At 59.0% G+C, this 17,324-nt stretch overlaps 1 protein-coding gene across 2 annotated transcripts; it reads left to right on the forward strand.

The window, feature by feature from the left end:
- Positions 1–1,411: 1,411 nt before the first annotated feature.
- Positions 1,412–14,501, forward strand: SMUG1 (single-strand-selective monofunctional uracil-DNA glycosylase 1). 2 transcript variants are annotated; one of them, XM_089774886.1, is made up of 4 exons: positions 1,412–1,528; positions 9,021–9,328; positions 11,708–12,211; positions 13,722–14,501. In XM_089774886.1, the coding sequence occupies exons 2-4, from the start codon at positions 9,053–9,055 to the stop codon at positions 13,953–13,955; spliced, it is 1,014 nt and encodes a 337-aa protein (XP_089631012.1). In that variant the 5' UTR covers positions 1,412–1,528; positions 9,021–9,052; the 3' UTR covers positions 13,956–14,501. The 2 variants fall into 2 exon arrangements, with proteins under 2 accessions (XP_089631012.1, XP_075757758.2); XM_075901643.2 differs by having other exon boundaries at positions 11,708–13,864.
- Positions 14,502–17,324: the final 2,823 nt, after the last annotated feature.

A 17,324-nucleotide genomic window follows, 5' to 3' on the forward strand; every position in this document is an offset into this window, starting at 1 on the left:
GATACCTTCCCTGTCTCCCATTCCCAACTTCTGACAAACAGGCGAGGGACACCCGTCCTGTCTAACAGCCATTGATGAACCCTAACCCTAACCTCCACGAACGTATCTTGCTCTTCTTTGAACCCTGTTAAAGCCCGCAGTGAATTCTCTAACCCTTTTAAAATTATTCCTACCATTCTATTTGGTTTCCCTCCCCCCACTCCGGCTGCTGCACACTGAGTGGATGTTTTCAGAGAACTACCCACAGCGAGAGTCCAAGATCTCTTGAGGGCTAAGAGCTAATTTAGTCCCCCTCATTGTATACGTCTTTATGACACACACACCTGTGTTCCTATAACACCCCCACACGTGTCCTTAAAACACACACACACACCCTTATAACACACTCTTCCTGTGTTCCTAACACACACACACACGTCCTTAAAACACACACACCCTTATAACCTCTAATACCATTAACTCACAAACATCCCACTCTCCCCACCTCTAATATCATCAATTCACAGACACTTACCTTCCTTCCTTCTCCCCCCCCCCCCCCGCATCCCTCTCCTGTTCTGAAATGTGATTTGTCCTTTTCATATGTGTTCATTTTTTTTAATTGTATCCTTTGGTATATATGGTTGTGACTATTTTCTTCCACTATTTGATCTGAGGAAGTGGGTCTGGCCCACGAAAGCTCATCACCTATTAAACCATCTTGTTAGTCTCTAAAGTGCTACATTGTCCTGCATTTTGCTTCAGCTACCCCAGACTAACACGGCTACATTTCTATCACACCCTTATAACACACTCTTCCTGTGTTCCTAACACACACACACACCCCTATAACACAAAGAACACACACACACCCTTATAACGCACTCCCCCTGTATTCCTAATAAACACCCCTATAACACAAAGAACACACACACACCATTATAACACACTCTTCCTGTGTTCCTAACACACACACCCCTATAACACAAAGAACACCCCCCATAACACACTCCTCCTGTGTTCCTAATACACACACCCACCCCTATAACACACACACACACACACTTATAACACACTCCTCCTGTGTTCCTAATACACACACACACCCCTATAACACAAAGAATACACACACACACCCCTATAACACAAATACACACACACACACTTATAACACACTCCTCCTGTGTTCCTAATACACACACACACCCCTATAACACAAAGAATACACACACCCCCTTATAACGCACTCCCCCTATATTCCTAACCGCCCCCCCCCCCAACACAAAGAAACACACACACCCCCTACGTCCCTTTAACACGCCCCCGCGACATCTGACGCTGCCGCAGCCCTCAACCAGCCAGGCGCACGCATCTGCCCCACCCCTGAACTACATCTCCCAGCATCCCCCCGGCGCTCGGCGCCTGCTGGGAGTTGTAGTGCAAGGGCGGAGGGGCTGCCGCGGAGCGCCAAGGGGGCGTGGACGGCGGAAGGACTACCACTCCCAGCGGCCCTTGCGTGAGCCCCCGGGAAGCCGGCCGCTGGGGGAAGGTAAGGGCAGGCGGGGTGGCGGCGTCGGGGCTGCAAGGGGAGAGGGGAAGAGCATGCAAAGCCCCCTCCCCCATGGGGCGCTGGGTAGAGGGAGGGGGGAAGAGCATGCAAAGCCCCCCCTTGTCTGCTTCCCCCCCCCCATGGGGCGCTGGACAGAGGGGGGCCGTGCTAGGAGGGAGGGGGAAGAGCATGCAAAGCCCCCCCTTGTCTGCTTCCTCCCCCCCCATGGGGCGCTGGACAGAGGGGGGCCGTGCTAGGAGGGAGGGGGGAAGAGCATGCAAAGCCCCCCCTTGTCTGCTTCCTCCCCCCCCATGGGGCGCTGGACAGAGGGGGGCCGTGCTAGGAGGGAGGGGGGAAGAGCATGCAAAGCCCCCCCTTGTCTGCTTCCTCCCCCCCCATGGGGCGCTGGACAGAGGGGGGCCGTGCTAGGAGGGAGGGGGAAGAGCATGCAAAGCCCCTCCTTGTCTGCTTCCTCCCCCCCATGGGGTGCTGGACAGAGGGGGGCCGTGCTAGGAGGGAGGGGGGAAGAGCATGCAGTCCTTCCATGGGGCGCTGGAGAGGAATGGGGGAGGGCTAGGAGGCGAGCTAGGAATTGCTACTCTGCCCTCTTTTACTGCGGGGCACCCTCTCTGGCACCCCTGGGCTCCCCTGTGCTGCTCTGGGCTAGCTGGCAGCCTGGGCCAGGCCCCTGGTTTGGACTTACCCTGTCTGGCCCCTCAGCCCTGTCTGCCTCAGTGTGAACCCCGCCGGCCTTCGCTTCCTGGCCAGCATCGAAATCTGGGGGAGGGGGATGCAGCAAACGGGCAAGTGGCCTGGAGAGACGGAAACTGTAGATAACGCGGGGGTGGGGGCGTTGTCCTAAGCCCTGCGCTGCGGAGGGGGCGCAAACGCCCCAGCTTCAGAGGAGGGGGAGGGGGTTGTGGGGCCCACCAGCCACATCGCTCCCTTGGGCCGAGTTTTGCTTCCCGTTGGCTGTTTGGCCCTGCCCTGGTCGTTTTTGTAGCCAAGTCTCGGTTGCTGCCCAGGCAGCCTGGGATCCGAACCGGGGGGGAGTTGCCCACTTTGATGGTAGAAAACTAAACACCTTTGCTCCGCCTTTTCCCTGAGGCTCCTCCCCCAGCTCACTTTATCCCCCCCTCCCGTCGCGTGCGGCCCCCCTCCTTCGCGTGCTTTGGCTGGGGTGCAGCAGAGGCCTTGGGGCCACTGCATTTCCAGCCGGTGGCTCAGGCCGCAGGATCCTGTTTAAATGGCTCCCGGTCGCAGCGCTACCCTGGCGGGCCGGAGCCGCGAGCCCTTTGCTCTTTTTTCATTTCAAATCCCCGGGCCACAGAAATTGGTGGGAGGCTAGTCCCCGGCCCTGCCGCTGCCGGGGGGCGCGTGTGAAACCGGCCGGTGGGCAGAACCACGGTTCATTAAGTGGCCTTCCCCTGCTGTAGGGCCTGTTCCGTGGCGTGTGGGCAGCGTCTCGTCCCGCCCCCGGGGGGCTGCTAGATGATGCCCAGGACGTGGGCGTAATGGGGTGCGGTGCCGTTGACTTCGTGGTGCCGTCTGAGAATCTGGGGCTTCCAGGTGTAGGCAACATTCTAGCTCTGTCCAGGAGTTGGGTTGGGGCAGGGCGGTTGTACCCTCTTGCCCCTGTGCCCAGGGAATCTTCTGTTCCTCCATGCTCCCAGTCCCCCTGCCGGAGGAGAACTTACTAGCCCATTAGCAGAGGGCCAAGGACCCAAGGCAGGGGGCTGCTCGTGCCCTTTGCCCCGATGGGTTGTGCAACGTGGCCTCCTGCCCCCCAGAGAACTGAACCAGCCCTTACCACCTCCCTCCCCGCTGCCTGGCTTTGAACCTGTGACCTGGAGAGGAGAGGTCCAGCCACCCCCTCCCAGTCCACACTGTCGCTTCCAGCCCTGGTCAGATGCGAAGGCTGGCTTGTCAGGTAATCTGATCTGCTGGGGGCGACCTCTCTGGGCCTGGTTTTGCAGCCTGAGCAGGGTCAGGGAGCTGCACTTGAGCCCCTGATGGCAGCCTCCGGGCCTCGGACAACTAGTTTTGCAAAGTCTAGGCAGGGCGGCGGCCTCTGGGCGTGGGGCGGTTGGCGGCTGGCTCAGCAGTTCAGCTCAATGCTGTTGGGAAGAGCTGTTAGCACTGACGGACTGGGAGTTGAGTAGGTCTCAGCGCTGCTTTATAGACCTTGGATTCTGTATTTTCACTCCAGCTCCTCTGAAGAAATGGGTTTTGCCCAGGGAAGCAAGTGGGGAGAGATCGCTCAGTGGTTTGAGCATTGGCCTGCTAACCCCAGGGTTGAGAGTTCAATCCTTGCAGAGACGGTTCAGGGATTTGGGGCAAAAATTTGTCAGGGATGGTACTTGGTCCTGCTGTGAAGGTAGGGGACTGGACTTAAGGTCCTTTCCAGTTCTAGGAGATAGGCAGTCTCCATTAATTACAGCTCATGATACTGTCTTTGCATTTGTTAGTGTCTCAGGGTGTGTCTACACCGCACTCCAAATAAGAGACACAATTTGTGCTACGCATATTGCGTATCTTATTCCGATTGTATTGCGAAATAGCTCATTTCGAAACTTGGTGCGTCTACGCAGCGCCCAATTTCAAAATAATGCGCTAGTTTGAGACACCCCTTAAGCTCATGGAACGAAGGTGACAGGGATGCTGGAATCGCGCGCCTATTATTTCGAAAAATATTTCGAGATACCGGGCGTGTTTAAAAGACGCGGGGTAGCTATTTCGGGATACCGCCAAAATAGCCCCGCGGTCTAGACGTACTCTGAGGTGCCGCAGGACTGCCTGTAGAGTTTCAAGTTCCAGACTAACACAGCTCCCCCCTCTGAGATTTCTGGCTGCGCAAGGCGCTGTATTATCGAAGTGTGTCAGCCTCCAGCTGTTTTCCTCCTGGTGCTGCAGCCACCATGGACGTGTGGGGAGATGTTACTGCTCAAGGAGCCTCCAGCACAGAGAGGGGAAGGGGTTCTGCCCTTGGGCCCTGGCCTGGGCGGGGGAGCCCAGGGGTTGTTGGCGGATGCCCAGTTTTACACCTGGTAATTTGAGCCTCTCCCCGGGAGCGCGCCGGGGAAGCCAGACCCAAGCATGTAATCGGCCCATCAGTTGCAGTCAAACCAGTCCAGCTAGAGTATGGAGGGACGGGCTTGCAGGGAACCCGAAGGAGAATCCAGGTGTCTGGAGGATGCTTGGAGCAGCTGGCAGGGCAGGGAATGAGGCGGAGTGACTCGCTGCCACCTGTTCGTTCAGCTTCAGACTCGGCGGGAGGGGGGAGCGATGGCTGAGCCGAACCTGCTTTGTGAATATCCAGACAACTTCACTCCTCCGTCGGCTGGGAAAGGGAGGGGCAATCTTGGGATGCCAGCAGGGGGCTGGGAGCAATGTTCCCTCTAAAGCGTTCCATCCACGTGCGGAAGAAATTTTGTTGCATGCACTGAGGCATGTGCCGATGTGCACCACCCATCAAAGTACAGGCTGGGGGCGCTCTGCTAATCAGTGGGGCAGCACCTGAATCTCTTTCGGGGCAGCCTGGCAGGGAGTCGGATCGCCTGGGTTCCATCTCTGCATGGCAGAGGGGCGTGAGGTTGAGCGGGCGGGCAGGCTGGGAATCCGGTCCAGATCCAGTTACTGATGCTTCCGCCTTGAGCCGGGCCTGCCAGTCACGGTTTCCGCAGAGGTGGCCTGAGCTTTCTGCAGCGTGGCTCCTTATTGCTGTCGCCCCAGGAGCCCCTGGCACGGGCCGGCCCCCGGTGCACACACAACACAAAGGCGTTCCTGGCTCCGCGGTGCTGCCGCTTGGAGGTGCGGGCAGCAGGTGCCGGCGGACGGGGGCTCCCGCAGAAGGAGACAGGCTCTCGTGTGCTGCCCGTGCCGTGGTGGGATCTGGCAGCAGCACGAGGCATCCGGGGGGGAGCCCGGCCGAGGCGACAGACCAGGGGAGAGTTTCGGGTCCGTGGGATGCTGTCACAAGCCGTTCCGCGTCAGCAGCGCCCCCGAGCCCATTCGGTAGGTAGAACCGTGTTCGTCCTCAGGAGGCGCTTGGCCACGCAGCGCTCGGGGGCTGTCGCTGCCCTGTGGCCGGGTCCACGTGGCCCTTCCTACGTGGCAAGCTGCCCCCAATTGATTAGGCGCGATTATGCCCGGATGATCGACTCCCCAAGCTGCAGAGCAAGGTGGAAACCAGCCAAGGTGGCAGCCAATTGGCTGGGGAGGGGGGAATTCCTTCCTGGCACCCCGTCAGCCATGGGTCCCTGCGGGCCCCCGTATCTGTCCCAAATGGGTGGGAGCTTCCTCTGCCGCTGGGCAGCAGAAATGATGCCCAGAGCCAAACCACGCCGCGTAGCCGGGCAGCGGTTGTGTGGGGAGATGGGGGCTGGCAGAGAACCGGGGCGGACTCAGGGAAATTGGGTCCGGGTCGCCCAAGTGCCTCCGCGCCACTGCCTGGAGTCTAGACTGCCCCCTGCTGGGGAACTGGGTTGTGTCCGAGGTGCTGCAGGGAACCCGTCCCCCGTCCCGTTCCCATGTCACACACTGACCGGACCCCCCTTCCAGCAGGCAGGCTGGTGCTAGTGCATCGCTTGGGCACTCCTAGGCCGTTTCCAGCCGGCTTTCTGCCCTGTGCCGTCGGCAAGGGAGTAACGTTTTGGTGCAAGCAGGCGGTGTGCTGACGGGACAGCTCCTTCCCCCATGCATGGAGGGTTTGAGGTGCCCCACCCTGGGAGATTGGCTGGCAGGACACTCCCATTGGAGCAGAAGCAGGTCACTATTCCGCCCTGTCCCCATTTTACTGGTGGGGAAACTGAGGCACAGAGCAGGGCCGTGACTTAGCCACTGTCGCACAGAGCATCATTGCGGGAGTCCGAATAGTGCCCGATCTCCTGCTCTGACCGCTAGCCACCACCCCCCTTGTATGAAACGGGCATAGAGCCTAGCAGCCAGGACGCGAGGCCCTCCCTGTGCGAACCACTAGACCGCACTGCCCTCCCAGAGCTGGGACTAGAACCCAGAACTTCTCCTTCTGACGCCACCCGATCACGTGTGTGTCTCGTTCCCAGAGACTCGTTTCCCCTCCCAGTGAACGAACCCCCCGCGCTCTGGAGCGGAGCATCCTCTGTGGCTAAAGCCAGTGATGCTCTTGGCCGGCCTGATTAATTTGCCTCCTGCCTGGTGCTTGGCCGGAGGGACGCGTCCGCCACAGCCCGAGGCGCCGTCTGGCTCCCACTCCTGCACCCGGGCGGTCTGCACTTGGCTCGTGTCCGCTTTCCTGGGCAAGAGCGCGCTGCGTGGACACGACGTGGTCTAGCCCAGGGAAGCCGATGACCAAAATAAATCTTGACTCTGGGATTCCTCGTTGTTTCTGAAAGGCCTGTGCTAATGCAGGTGGGCGGGGCGGGTGGGCGGGGGGGGAGGGGTTGTGCAAGAGGTCACGCTGGGGGTTCACGGTGGCCCTTGTGGCCTCGAAATCGATGAAAAATGTTGCGGACTCAGAGCTTAAACTCCGACGAACTCTTGCCTGCAGCGTGGACAGGCTGCCCCTGCTTGGAGCCCCCTCGGCCGCAGCCCAGAGTCCCCGCTTACACCCCAAAGCCCTGATCCACAGCCCCCCACGAGCTCTCACCGCCCCCCTTCGTACCCCCCAGCCCAATGAGAGTGAGCGAGGGTGGGGGAACATAAGAACATCAGAACGGCCACACTGGGTGAGACCCAAGGTCCATCCATCCCAGTACCCTGTCTGCCCGCAGTGGCCAATGCCAGATGCCCCAGAGAACCGGGAATGATCAAGCGACCTCTCTCCTGCCATCCATCTCCACCCTCTGACACACAGAGCCTAGCGACACCATTCCTTACCCAGCCTGGCTAGTAGCCATTGATGGACTTAACCTCCATGCATGTATCTAGTTCTCTTTTAAACCTTGTTAAAGTCCTAGCCTTCACAACCTCCTGCGGCGAGGAGTTCCACAGGTTGACTGTGCGCTGTGTGGAGAAGAACTTCCTTTTATTTGTTTTAAACCTGCTACCCATTCATTTCATTTGGTGTCCCCTAGTTCTTATATAATGGGATGGAGGGAAGGAGGAGGTGGGGCCTCAGAAAGAAGTGGACAAGAGAGCAATTGGAAAGTTGGCAGCCCCGAGCGTGGCCTGCTGGGTGATTGTGGGCTGTTCCCATCCCCTGTCCGTGCCTCAGTTTCTCCGGCTGAAAGCTCTCTGGCTGGGGATGTCGTTTTGTTTTGTTTGGGCGGCACCTAGCACAGAATGCACCTAAATCTATTGGGCGGTACCTGTAACAAGCCCCCAGCCCTTAACGGGGGCTCCGAGATGCTACCGTAATACATCTAATATATACCCTACAGTGCCTAGCGCACGGGGGTCCTGCCCCACGACTGCTGCTTCCAGGCGCTGCGGTCATACGTGTCATTAATAATAATGGGGTCCTGATCTTGGTGGTCTGCTACTGCACGTTGCAAACACCTTCCGGTGGGAGGTTAATTTTCTCCTCCCTCCCGTGCCGGAGCCCGACGCTGGGTTGTGTAGGTCGTGCGTGTGTGTGTAATCACAGCACAAAGCGTTTATAGATTATTTACAGTAATGGTTTGGAGGGGAGCGAATGCTTTACTAATTACAGTCATAAAACGGGCTATAAAAAGCACATTCCCCGCGGAGGGATCCGTGCGGAGGTCTGTCTTGGTTCACTTGTAACCAGGGCGACGGAGAAATCGCTCGGCACAGTTGGGGCGCGGGAAGAATTCTGGCACAAAATGGACCGGACGGGGATGTGGGCTGGGGGGGAGGGGTGGCCGGCTCCGGTTTGGCCCCGGTTCAGAGGAGAGAGGCTCCATCCATGTCCCTTTTGCCCAGTTCCAAGGCTGGTTGGGGGTGGAGGTTGGGGAATGGGATCTGGTGCTGTGTCCTCCGGGGGGCGGTAGCTGTGATCCAGATGCAGGGTGCTGGGTGGAGATTGACTCACTCGAGGGGGTGGGTCATGGGGAACGGGGCCGTCCGGTTGGGTACCGGCTCCTAGAGTCAAGGGACCGGTCGGTTTAGGAGACATCAGGGATGTGGGGCCCTGGTTCGGTTGGTTGGCTCGAGGGGGCTGGGTGCCGGGGTATGGAGCCATCCATGGTTAGAGCGCAGGTTAGAATCTGGCTCACGGGATGGGACTGAGGCGGGGTGGGGGCGGAGGTTGGGTGGCTTGGGCGGGCGTCGTGGACTCTGAGCGCGCCAGGCCTCAGCTGCCTGGCTCCGCCGGGGGGCCCAGCCTCCGTGAGGCAAGCTGGTGGGTGCGGAGTGGGACTTAGCCGTGCCTGGAGCCGCCCGGACAGCCCCAGCAGTGGCACCATGGAGACCCAGTTCCCCTCGCCGCCCCGGCAGCCGGTGCTCGGAGCTGTACATACCCCGGGCATCCGCAGAGCGTGAGAGAGGGGATTTGTTCCTTCTTGAAAACGGCCCCCAACCCTCACCTGTCTCCCCCCACGTCTCCCGCCAGGTGGTTCTTCTTGGCCAGCGGGGGATGGCAGCATGACGGAACAGCCGGCGGCTCCCCCCGGCGCCTCCCCTGCAGGCCAGGCCTCGGCCCAAGGGGACTCCCTGGCCACCCAGTTCCTGCAGGCCGAGCTGGAGCAGAACCTGCGTCTGCGGGCGCTCTCCTTCCCCGACCCCGTCCGCTACGTCTACAGCCCGCTGGAGTACGCCTGGGAGCCCCACGAGGACTACGTGAGGCGGTACTGCCGCGCCCCCAAGGAGGTGCTGTTCCTCGGCATGAACCCCGGCCCCTTCGGGATGGCGCAGACCGGGGTAAGCCGCCCGCCGGCCGGGGGGCGCAGGAGGGGCTGGGCTCAGGAGCCTTCGGAGGCAGAGGCTTTGGGCGCCGTGCCGGCCCCACTGGGCGTCCGGCCGTTGATTTCCGTGCGGCCAGGATCTCGCCCCATGTTGTTATGGGCCCTAGAGCCTCGTTAATGCCTCAGGCCTGACCTGTCTCCCACATTCAATCGGGGGGGGGGGACGTACCCGTGTGGGGATTGCGGGAGGAGCCTGGGTAACGCCTTCGCCCCGCTGTCCCCCAGGGGCACGTCCCCCCAGCTCCACTCCCTGCTCCGGGGCCTTTCCCGCCTGTAGCACCCGCGGGACCTCGTTGGGCATCGAGATGTGGCCACGTTATCCACGTGGCCGGGAGGGGAGAGCCCCCCCCAGCTGGCTCCGTTTGGCAGAGGCGCCCGTCTCGCTGGCTGGATGATGGGAGGGGCCGGGAGAGCAAAGCCCCCTCCTTCCCGGTGCCTGACAGCTGGTCCATCCCGGAGCCCCTCTGGTTCTGAGGTCAGAGGTCAAGGGATCAGCCAAACAAATCATTCAATAATGCACTTTAATTTATATTGGAGGGTCGTGGGGGGGGGGTGTCCTGCCAAGCAGCGTTTGTCCAGCTGCTAATTGGCAGATCTGGCAAGCAGGGGCGGGGGGAGGCATTCTCTGGACACTGGCCCTGGGGGGGATCGATAGGCGGGAGGGGGAGGGCGGCCTGTGCTTTGTGGGGGCTGCAGAGGGTGAAATTGGCTTCTCCCGAAACGTGCTTGCCGATGCGCGCGGCCCAGGGCTGCCGTGGCCGGGCGTGGCGCAGGTGTGGGGGGCCGGTGGCGTTTCGTGTCAATTACACTTTGGCGGGTGCCGGCTTCACCCGACCGCGGTGTCCTGGCCTGCGGGCCCTTTCTGGGGGTCAGCAGGGTTGGGAGCCTGTTGTACTAACCCCGCCCGGGCCTGCTGCCTCCCGTCCGGCAATCAGGGGCAGCCTCCCTTTCGCCAGACCTCTGCCCTTCAGGGTGAGGAAGCGTGGCTCAGCGGTTAGGACACCAGCCTAGGCTGCAAGAGACCTGCCGGGGGGCTGGGTGGGGAAGTACATCGGAAATTAGGAGGAGCTGGGGGCTGTAAAAGTGCCCGAGGGAGTCAGCACTCGCATGCTCCAGGAGGCAGGCTGGTTGCGGGGGTCAGGAAGGGTTTGGTTTTCCTACCGCACCGGGCTCAGGTTGGCAGCTCCCAGAGCGATGCTCCTCCCCAGATCCTCCAAAGAGCGTCGCACCTGCCCTGCCGGGCTTGGAGATCCGGCCTGTGTTCACTCGGGGCTTCCCCTAGGGCTGACTTGGAGCTCGGGTCCAGTACTTCCCACCCCCTCCACCTCCATCTCCTCCTGCCTCCGCCCGAAGGAGATGCTTCCAGCCTCTGTGCTCCTCCTCTGCCCCCTTTCCGAATAACCCCCGCCCGTGGGGTGAGGAAGCGGCCTGGGCTTTGACTGCCCCCCGGCGGCGGGTGGTGGGAAGCCGTGTGCGGATTTGCTCGGCTGCTCTGGGCAGCGCTGGCTGTCGGTGAAGGAGAAAAGAACCAGGCGTGTCCACAGCGAGTGGCTGCACCAGCAGAGACCAGCCAGTACCCGTATGGGGAAATCAGACTCGGAGCTCTCCCCTTCCCTGCCCAGTCCAGTGTTCCCGGTAAGCTGAGCGCTCGGGCGGGTGCTCAGAAGGGATTCAAATGCCGCCCTGCGGATTTAGCAGAGTGCCCCAGCCAGGAGCGTGCGTTTCTTTTGTTGGTGCACATCTGCACATGCCCTGGTGCGCAGAACAAAATTTATTCCACACCTGGATGGGAAAAAAATAGAGACCAGTGGCCCAGTCTCTCATCTCTCCTGGCCTGCTGTGTCAGCCTGCAATTCGGGCAGTGTTTGCCCTCTGACCGCCGCCTGCAAACCTCTCTTCCCGGCCCCCCTCTCCGGGCCCTGCCAGGTCCCATCCAGCAGAGAGCAGGCGGGCTTTTGGGGTGAGGGCACGGGGTGGGGAGTAATGCGGTGCAGAGGGGGCGTTGCCTCTCGGCTGAGGCTGCTGGCAAGGGGGACCCGCTGGGAGGGAGACCCCAGCCAGTGAATTCTGAGCTGTCCAATGGCTACAGACCCGCCTGTCCCAGGGAGCTTGCACGCTGAGACACAAAGGGCAGGAGGGGAAACTGAGGCACATAGCGGCGGGGGAGGGTGGGGAGGAATAACGAGCTAGGTCATCCAGCAGGCCAGTGGTCGAGCCAGTTCCCCACTAGGCCACACTGCCTCCCTGGTGCCTACCTCCTTTGGCTGCTCTTGGCTTTAGCCCGAACGGGTGGAGGAGACGGGCTCCTCTCTGACCCTGCTCTTGTCCCCCACAGGTGCCCTTTGGGGAGGTGCGGCACGTCCGGGAGTGGCTGCAGGTCAGCGGGCAGGTGTCCAAGCCGGCGCAGGAGCACCCCAAGCGGCCGGTGCTGGGGCTGGCCTGCCCCCGCTCGGAGGTGAGCGGCGCCCGCTTCTGGGGCCTCTTCCGGGCGCTGTGCCCCAGCCCCGAGGCCTTCTTCCGCCGCTGCTTCGTGCACAACCTCTGCCCGCTGCTCTTCCTCAGCCCGAGCGGCAAGAACCTGACGCCGGCCGAGCTGCCGGCTGCGCAGCGCGAGCGCCTGCTGCAGGTCTGCGACGACGGGCTGGCCCGGGCCGTGGGCCTGCTGGGCGTCGCCATGGTGATCGGCGTGGGCCGCGTGGCCGAGCAGCGGGCCCGCAAGGCCCTGGCCTCCGCCGGCCTGCAGGTCCGGGTGGAGGGCCTGATGCACCCCTCGCCCCGCAACCCCCAGGCCAACCAGGGCTGGGAGGCCATCGCCAGGGCCCGGCTGGAGGAATTGCAGGTGCTGCCCATGCTGACGGGCTGAGCGTGGGGCTGAGGAGGGCAGCCCCGGCCGCTGGCTGGGTGGTTCCTGGCCGGGGCCGCTGGCCACCTGGGGCGTACGTTCCTGTGGGCTCGCGCCTAACGGGGGCCCTGTCCCGCAAGACGCGGCTTCCTGCACCAACGCTACCTCCCCGGACCACCCCCTGGACTCCGGCGGCTCCCCCTCGGGGCCCGCTCTCGGCGGGCGGAAGCCTTTAGAGCCCCACGGGCGTCAGGCCCGTCTTCGGCTCTGCCGCCAGCTGTGGCCGGCTTCCGCCCCCAGTGCGTTCCACACCGGTTCAGTTCCCACGCCGCTCGGCCCCGAGACGGTGCTGATCCATTTACCAGATCCACCCCCCCGATGGGACGACCTGGAACGAGGGGACTTCTGGGCCCCCTTTAAGGGTGTTTGGCCAAACCCTGCCGGGGCTGTTAACCTTCCGTACCCGCCTGTGGAGATGTATCTCCAAGCCACTTTGAAGTGGGCCCAGGGAAACTCCCGCATGGAATCTCCGTCCCTGGAGACGTTTCGGAGCAGGTTGGACAGACACCTGTCAGGGATGATCTAAGTGGTGCTTGGCCCTGCTGGGAGGGTAGGGGATGGGACTTGATGACCTTGCGAGGTTCCTCCCAGTCCTGTTCCTGAACCCTGTAAGCTCCTGAATGAATTTGCCCTTTGTCACAGGGTAGGGGACATGCACCAGGCTCTGTAGTCGGAGCGGATCCCTCAAGCGCTTTAGACACACTCCCTGCTAAGGATTAGACGTTTGCAGTGGATTGACTCCAGGAAGATCGGTTTTAAGTGACTGTCGGTGCGAGGCACAGACCACTGGGGGTTACACACGAAATAAAAATAGACGCGTAGCCTAAATTCTAGCTTGAGCAGACTCAGCAAGAGTTGCATCGATCAGCTGTTCTCGCCCCTCTGGGTGCTACAGATAGGTTACAGTTCTTAAAACGCAGCCTGGACCTCTGCCTGGGACCAGTCTCCTCCGCGCCAGGCCTTTGTCAGCAGGAGAGGACCCGGGGTGGTATTGCTGTCCCTCTTTTATGCTTCCCGCCAGGTGCTAGAATGATCCTTATTGTCACATGGGGGTTAGGGCCCCCCTGTTGCGTACGTGGCCTCTCTGAAGATGGCGCCCCCGACGTGCCAGGCAAGTGAAACCTTGATTGGGAGGGGAAGCAACTTTGCTTTTTGAATTCGTCTTTGTTTTCTGGTTTGGTTGTGCTCAGCCTTATTTAGCTTAAATGCCCAAGGAACGTTTGGGAGAAAAGAAGTCTCTGTGAAAGCTATTCAGAGAGCTCCTAATCTGCCCCTCCAGGGGTTATCACAATGGACATTTGGAGACTGCAGGGGTGGGTGCGTAGCACCTTTATAGGGGGGGGAAGGCCAGACATGTTTTCCTATTGTAGTTCTCCCTTTAAAAGCAGCAGAGAGAGTTCCTTGCATTCAGGTTTCTCTTCCTCATTTCTCCCATGTCCGTGGACAGTGCGTTGAAGTGCCGCTGGGGAAAATTGTATCCTCGACTTCCGTGATCAGTATGGATGCCGGGGGAGAGGGGCCGTATCATTTGGTGGAGAAAGGGGCTTTGAAGGATGAGCTGCGAGCTGCACGTGAGCCGGCTGCGGCGAAGAGCGGAGGTTTATTCCGAGCCAAGAGTATAAACATCTCTCCACTTAATAACCTTTGTCAAGCTGTAATGTTGCAAATAACTCAGTGCTAAGTGCCGCTGCGCCTCTGTCTCCGGACCTCTCGGGCTGTCGCGGGCCGGTGATGGACGGCCAGATGTGGGGCGGACAGAAGCAGTTTGCGCTGTCTTACTAACTTCATTGGCTGCCCGGGATCCGCCGGCGCAGCCACTTACAGATTCACCCCCCGGTGGGGGGCCGGGTGCTTCACCCCCCTGGTGGGGGGGAGCGGGGCCTTTTGCTAGGAGCAGAGTGGGGGTGGGGGACAGGCGTGACCAGAGCAAAATCCCATCCAGGGATCTGACTCCCCCTTTTAAGCCGCTCGCTGTGCCAGGAGACGCTTTCCACGCATTTATTTCCTTCTGTGTTTGCTATTGTGGGCAAGGCAGCAGATTGGGCCCCCGGGTCCTATTCCTGGGGGTGACCATGGGTAAATTCTCCCCCTCTGTGCCTCAGTTTCCCTTCCAGCCATTTCTTGAGGCTGTGAGCTCTGCGGGGCAGCGAGTGTCTCCCGCTCCGTGTCGGGGCAGCGCCTGGCGTCTGCAGTGCATTTGTCCGAATAAAGAACAGTTCAGTGCGTGGCCTGTTGGTGCCTGGGGTTTTGGGCTGGGACCTGACCCCAAACTGGCCGTGTGCTTTCCCGCAGGGCAGGGGGCCGTGTGCCTCCTAACCAGCCTAATCCAGGGACAAAGCAAATTCCCCCCCTTGCTAGAATGGGGCGAGTCTCACCCCCCCCCATCTCTGCCCTTTGCCAGCAGGCAGTGACGTGACTAGCCAGCAGGGTTGGCCTGTGGGGTCGGACATCCAGGGGCGGGCTGGCCCCTGGGGCCATCTGACCCCTGCGTGGCATGAGGCTGGATGCCTGCGGGGGCCAGTGATGTGATCGTGTCGTTAGAGACGGCATCAGAGACCTGCGCTGGGGTAGAGCTGGGGCGGGGAGGCCGAACGGCTCAAACTTAAACCTAAGAGCAGCCAGACGGGTCAGACCCAAGGTCCATCCGGCCCAGGTTCCTGTCGGCCCACAGTGGCCAACGCCAGGTGCCCCAGAGGGAGTGAACAGAGCAGGGAATCATCCAGTGATCCCTCCCCTGTCGCCCATTCCCAGACAAACAGGGCTCGGGACAGCATCCCTACCCAGCCTGGCTAATCGCCGTTGATGGACCTAACCTCTGTGAATCTATCTAGCTCATTTTTGAACCCTGTTAAAATCCTGATCTTCACCGCATCCTCTGGCGAGGAGTTCCACAGGTTGACTGCGCAGCGTGAAGAAAAACGTCCTTTGGTTTGTTTTAAACCTGCTGCCTCTTCATTTCATTTGGGCTGTGTCTACACTGCAATGCTATTTCGGGAACCAGAGTATCCCAACATCGCTATCCAGTATCTTCACAGCAAGCCCGTTATTTCGGGCTCGCTATTCCGACGTCCCTGTAAACCTCATTCTACAAGAAGTACGGGATGTTTCGGAAGAGCACTTTATCGAAATGTGGCGCTGTGTAGAAATGCCGAAATAAGCTATTTGGAAATAGCATCGAAATGAGAGACAATTTGCATAGTTCAAATTGCATAGCTTATTTGGAGTGATAGTGCAGTGTACTCCAGCTCTGAGTCTGGCTCTGAGACTCCCGGCAGCCCCTTTTGTGGGCTGGGTCGGCCAATTCAAAGCCCCCTGCCAAATCCCTGTCGCAGCCGGGCCTTGAAGCCAGGTTTTCCCTTGGGTCCCAGCCGCTGAGCCAGCCTGCCTTGCCAGGCCTGGGGGCTGCCTCAGCTCTTTGAAAGGCCAGCCTGGGGCCGTTCCCACCACGCCCGCCCCATCTGCAGCATGGGTCGCTGCTCCGGTCCTGAGCGCCGGCCTGGAAGGGCCGAGGGGGGTGTTATTGAGGTGGGATGCGGAGGAACAGTCCTGGGGCACTTTCCTGCATTACACTGCGTCCTGCTGCCCCCCACCCCCGCACACAGCCAGAGGACCCCCCCGCCCCACCCTCGAAGGAGGCCTTGAATAGGCTGGTCGTGACGCCAGATGATGGATCACCCGGTGGGCGCATCTCGACGGGCTGCTTCCTTTGCATTGTCTGCTGCCAGCACCGACTGGTGCTCACCATCCCTGCTTTGCGGGGGACGGTTGGTGTTGTACCAAATAAAAGCAAGCAGGATCTTATGAGGGGGATAAGGCAAAAAGCCACATTTATTGTAAAGATAATAATAAAAAATAAAGAAAAGATAGAAGCAAACAACGTTGTTTAACTACTTATTCCTAACACTACTTAACCCTTATACACTTATATATATATATAAACCATTCATTCATACATCCATTCATTCAAGTTCTGTGTATAGTTACCAGCCTGGAAGTTGCTTGTGACAGGATACTGGCCAGGTACTCTGTACACAAGTGATGGTAGTGGGGAGCGAAGTCCTGATCAGATGCGCATCTGAAGCTCCTGGTGGGCTGGCAGCAGAACCTTGGACTCTGATTCCATAGTTTTTTAGTCCAGTTCTTATAGGAATTTCTTCCTATGCCAGTCTATGGAAATTGCTGTATCATGCTGATGTCTCCAGGGTGGCTGCCAGGTGCTCATCAGTGATCTCATCGGGTGGACCTCCAGTTTCTCCACTTGACACCTTTTGGTTGCACTGGCACCTGACGCCTTCTTCAGCCCTTTGTTGCTGTATTCTCAGGCTGGCACCTCTCAGAGCCATTCATTCATCATCCAAGCACTCTCTCATACATTCATACAGTATTTTGTACAATAATAAAAGTTGTAGTTACAGAAAGTTTCTGGGTGGTATTGCTTAAAACATTCTCTGAGTGCTGAGTAAAGTTACAATGTTTTAAAGAGAACAGGCGTGAATTATGTAACAATGCCCTTAGTTAATTACAGGGCTTGGCTCCCATAGCAGAGTTAGTGGCTTGACAATGCATCCTTACAATGTATCTCTGCAATGTCAATTGCAAGCAGCCCCTTGCACAAGCTTGAGCATGCCCTGGAGCGCAGAGGGGGCGGGGGGGGGCTGTTTCTGGTTACATAGGATTATATTCTTAACAGTTAGGATTATATTCTTAACAGTTCTAAGTTACATGACCTAATACATTATATTCTAAAGGGACAATAATAATAATACATCTAAACATTTAACAATCTTAACAAATAATAATAATAATAAGAAGAAGAATCTTAATAAATCTAAACACTTTAAGTTGTGGGGAACAAATTATGGGGAGTCACTTCCATTTGGAGGAATCATTTTCAATACATTAATATGTTATCCCCACATACTCCCCCTTTTGACACTACGATATCTGGTATACTCGTAGTGTCACTTTGTATTTAATCTGTTTAAGAGAAGGTATCGTGAGGCAACATGTGTTTGTGATTGTAATGTAACAAATATTCTCTTTATCCAGG

This window comes from Pelodiscus sinensis, chromosome 31, assembly GCF_052426305.1.
Source record: "Pelodiscus sinensis isolate ZL-2025 chromosome 31, ASM5242630v1, whole genome shotgun sequence".
Lineage (NCBI taxonomy): Eukaryota > Metazoa > Chordata > Testudines > Trionychidae > Pelodiscus > Pelodiscus sinensis.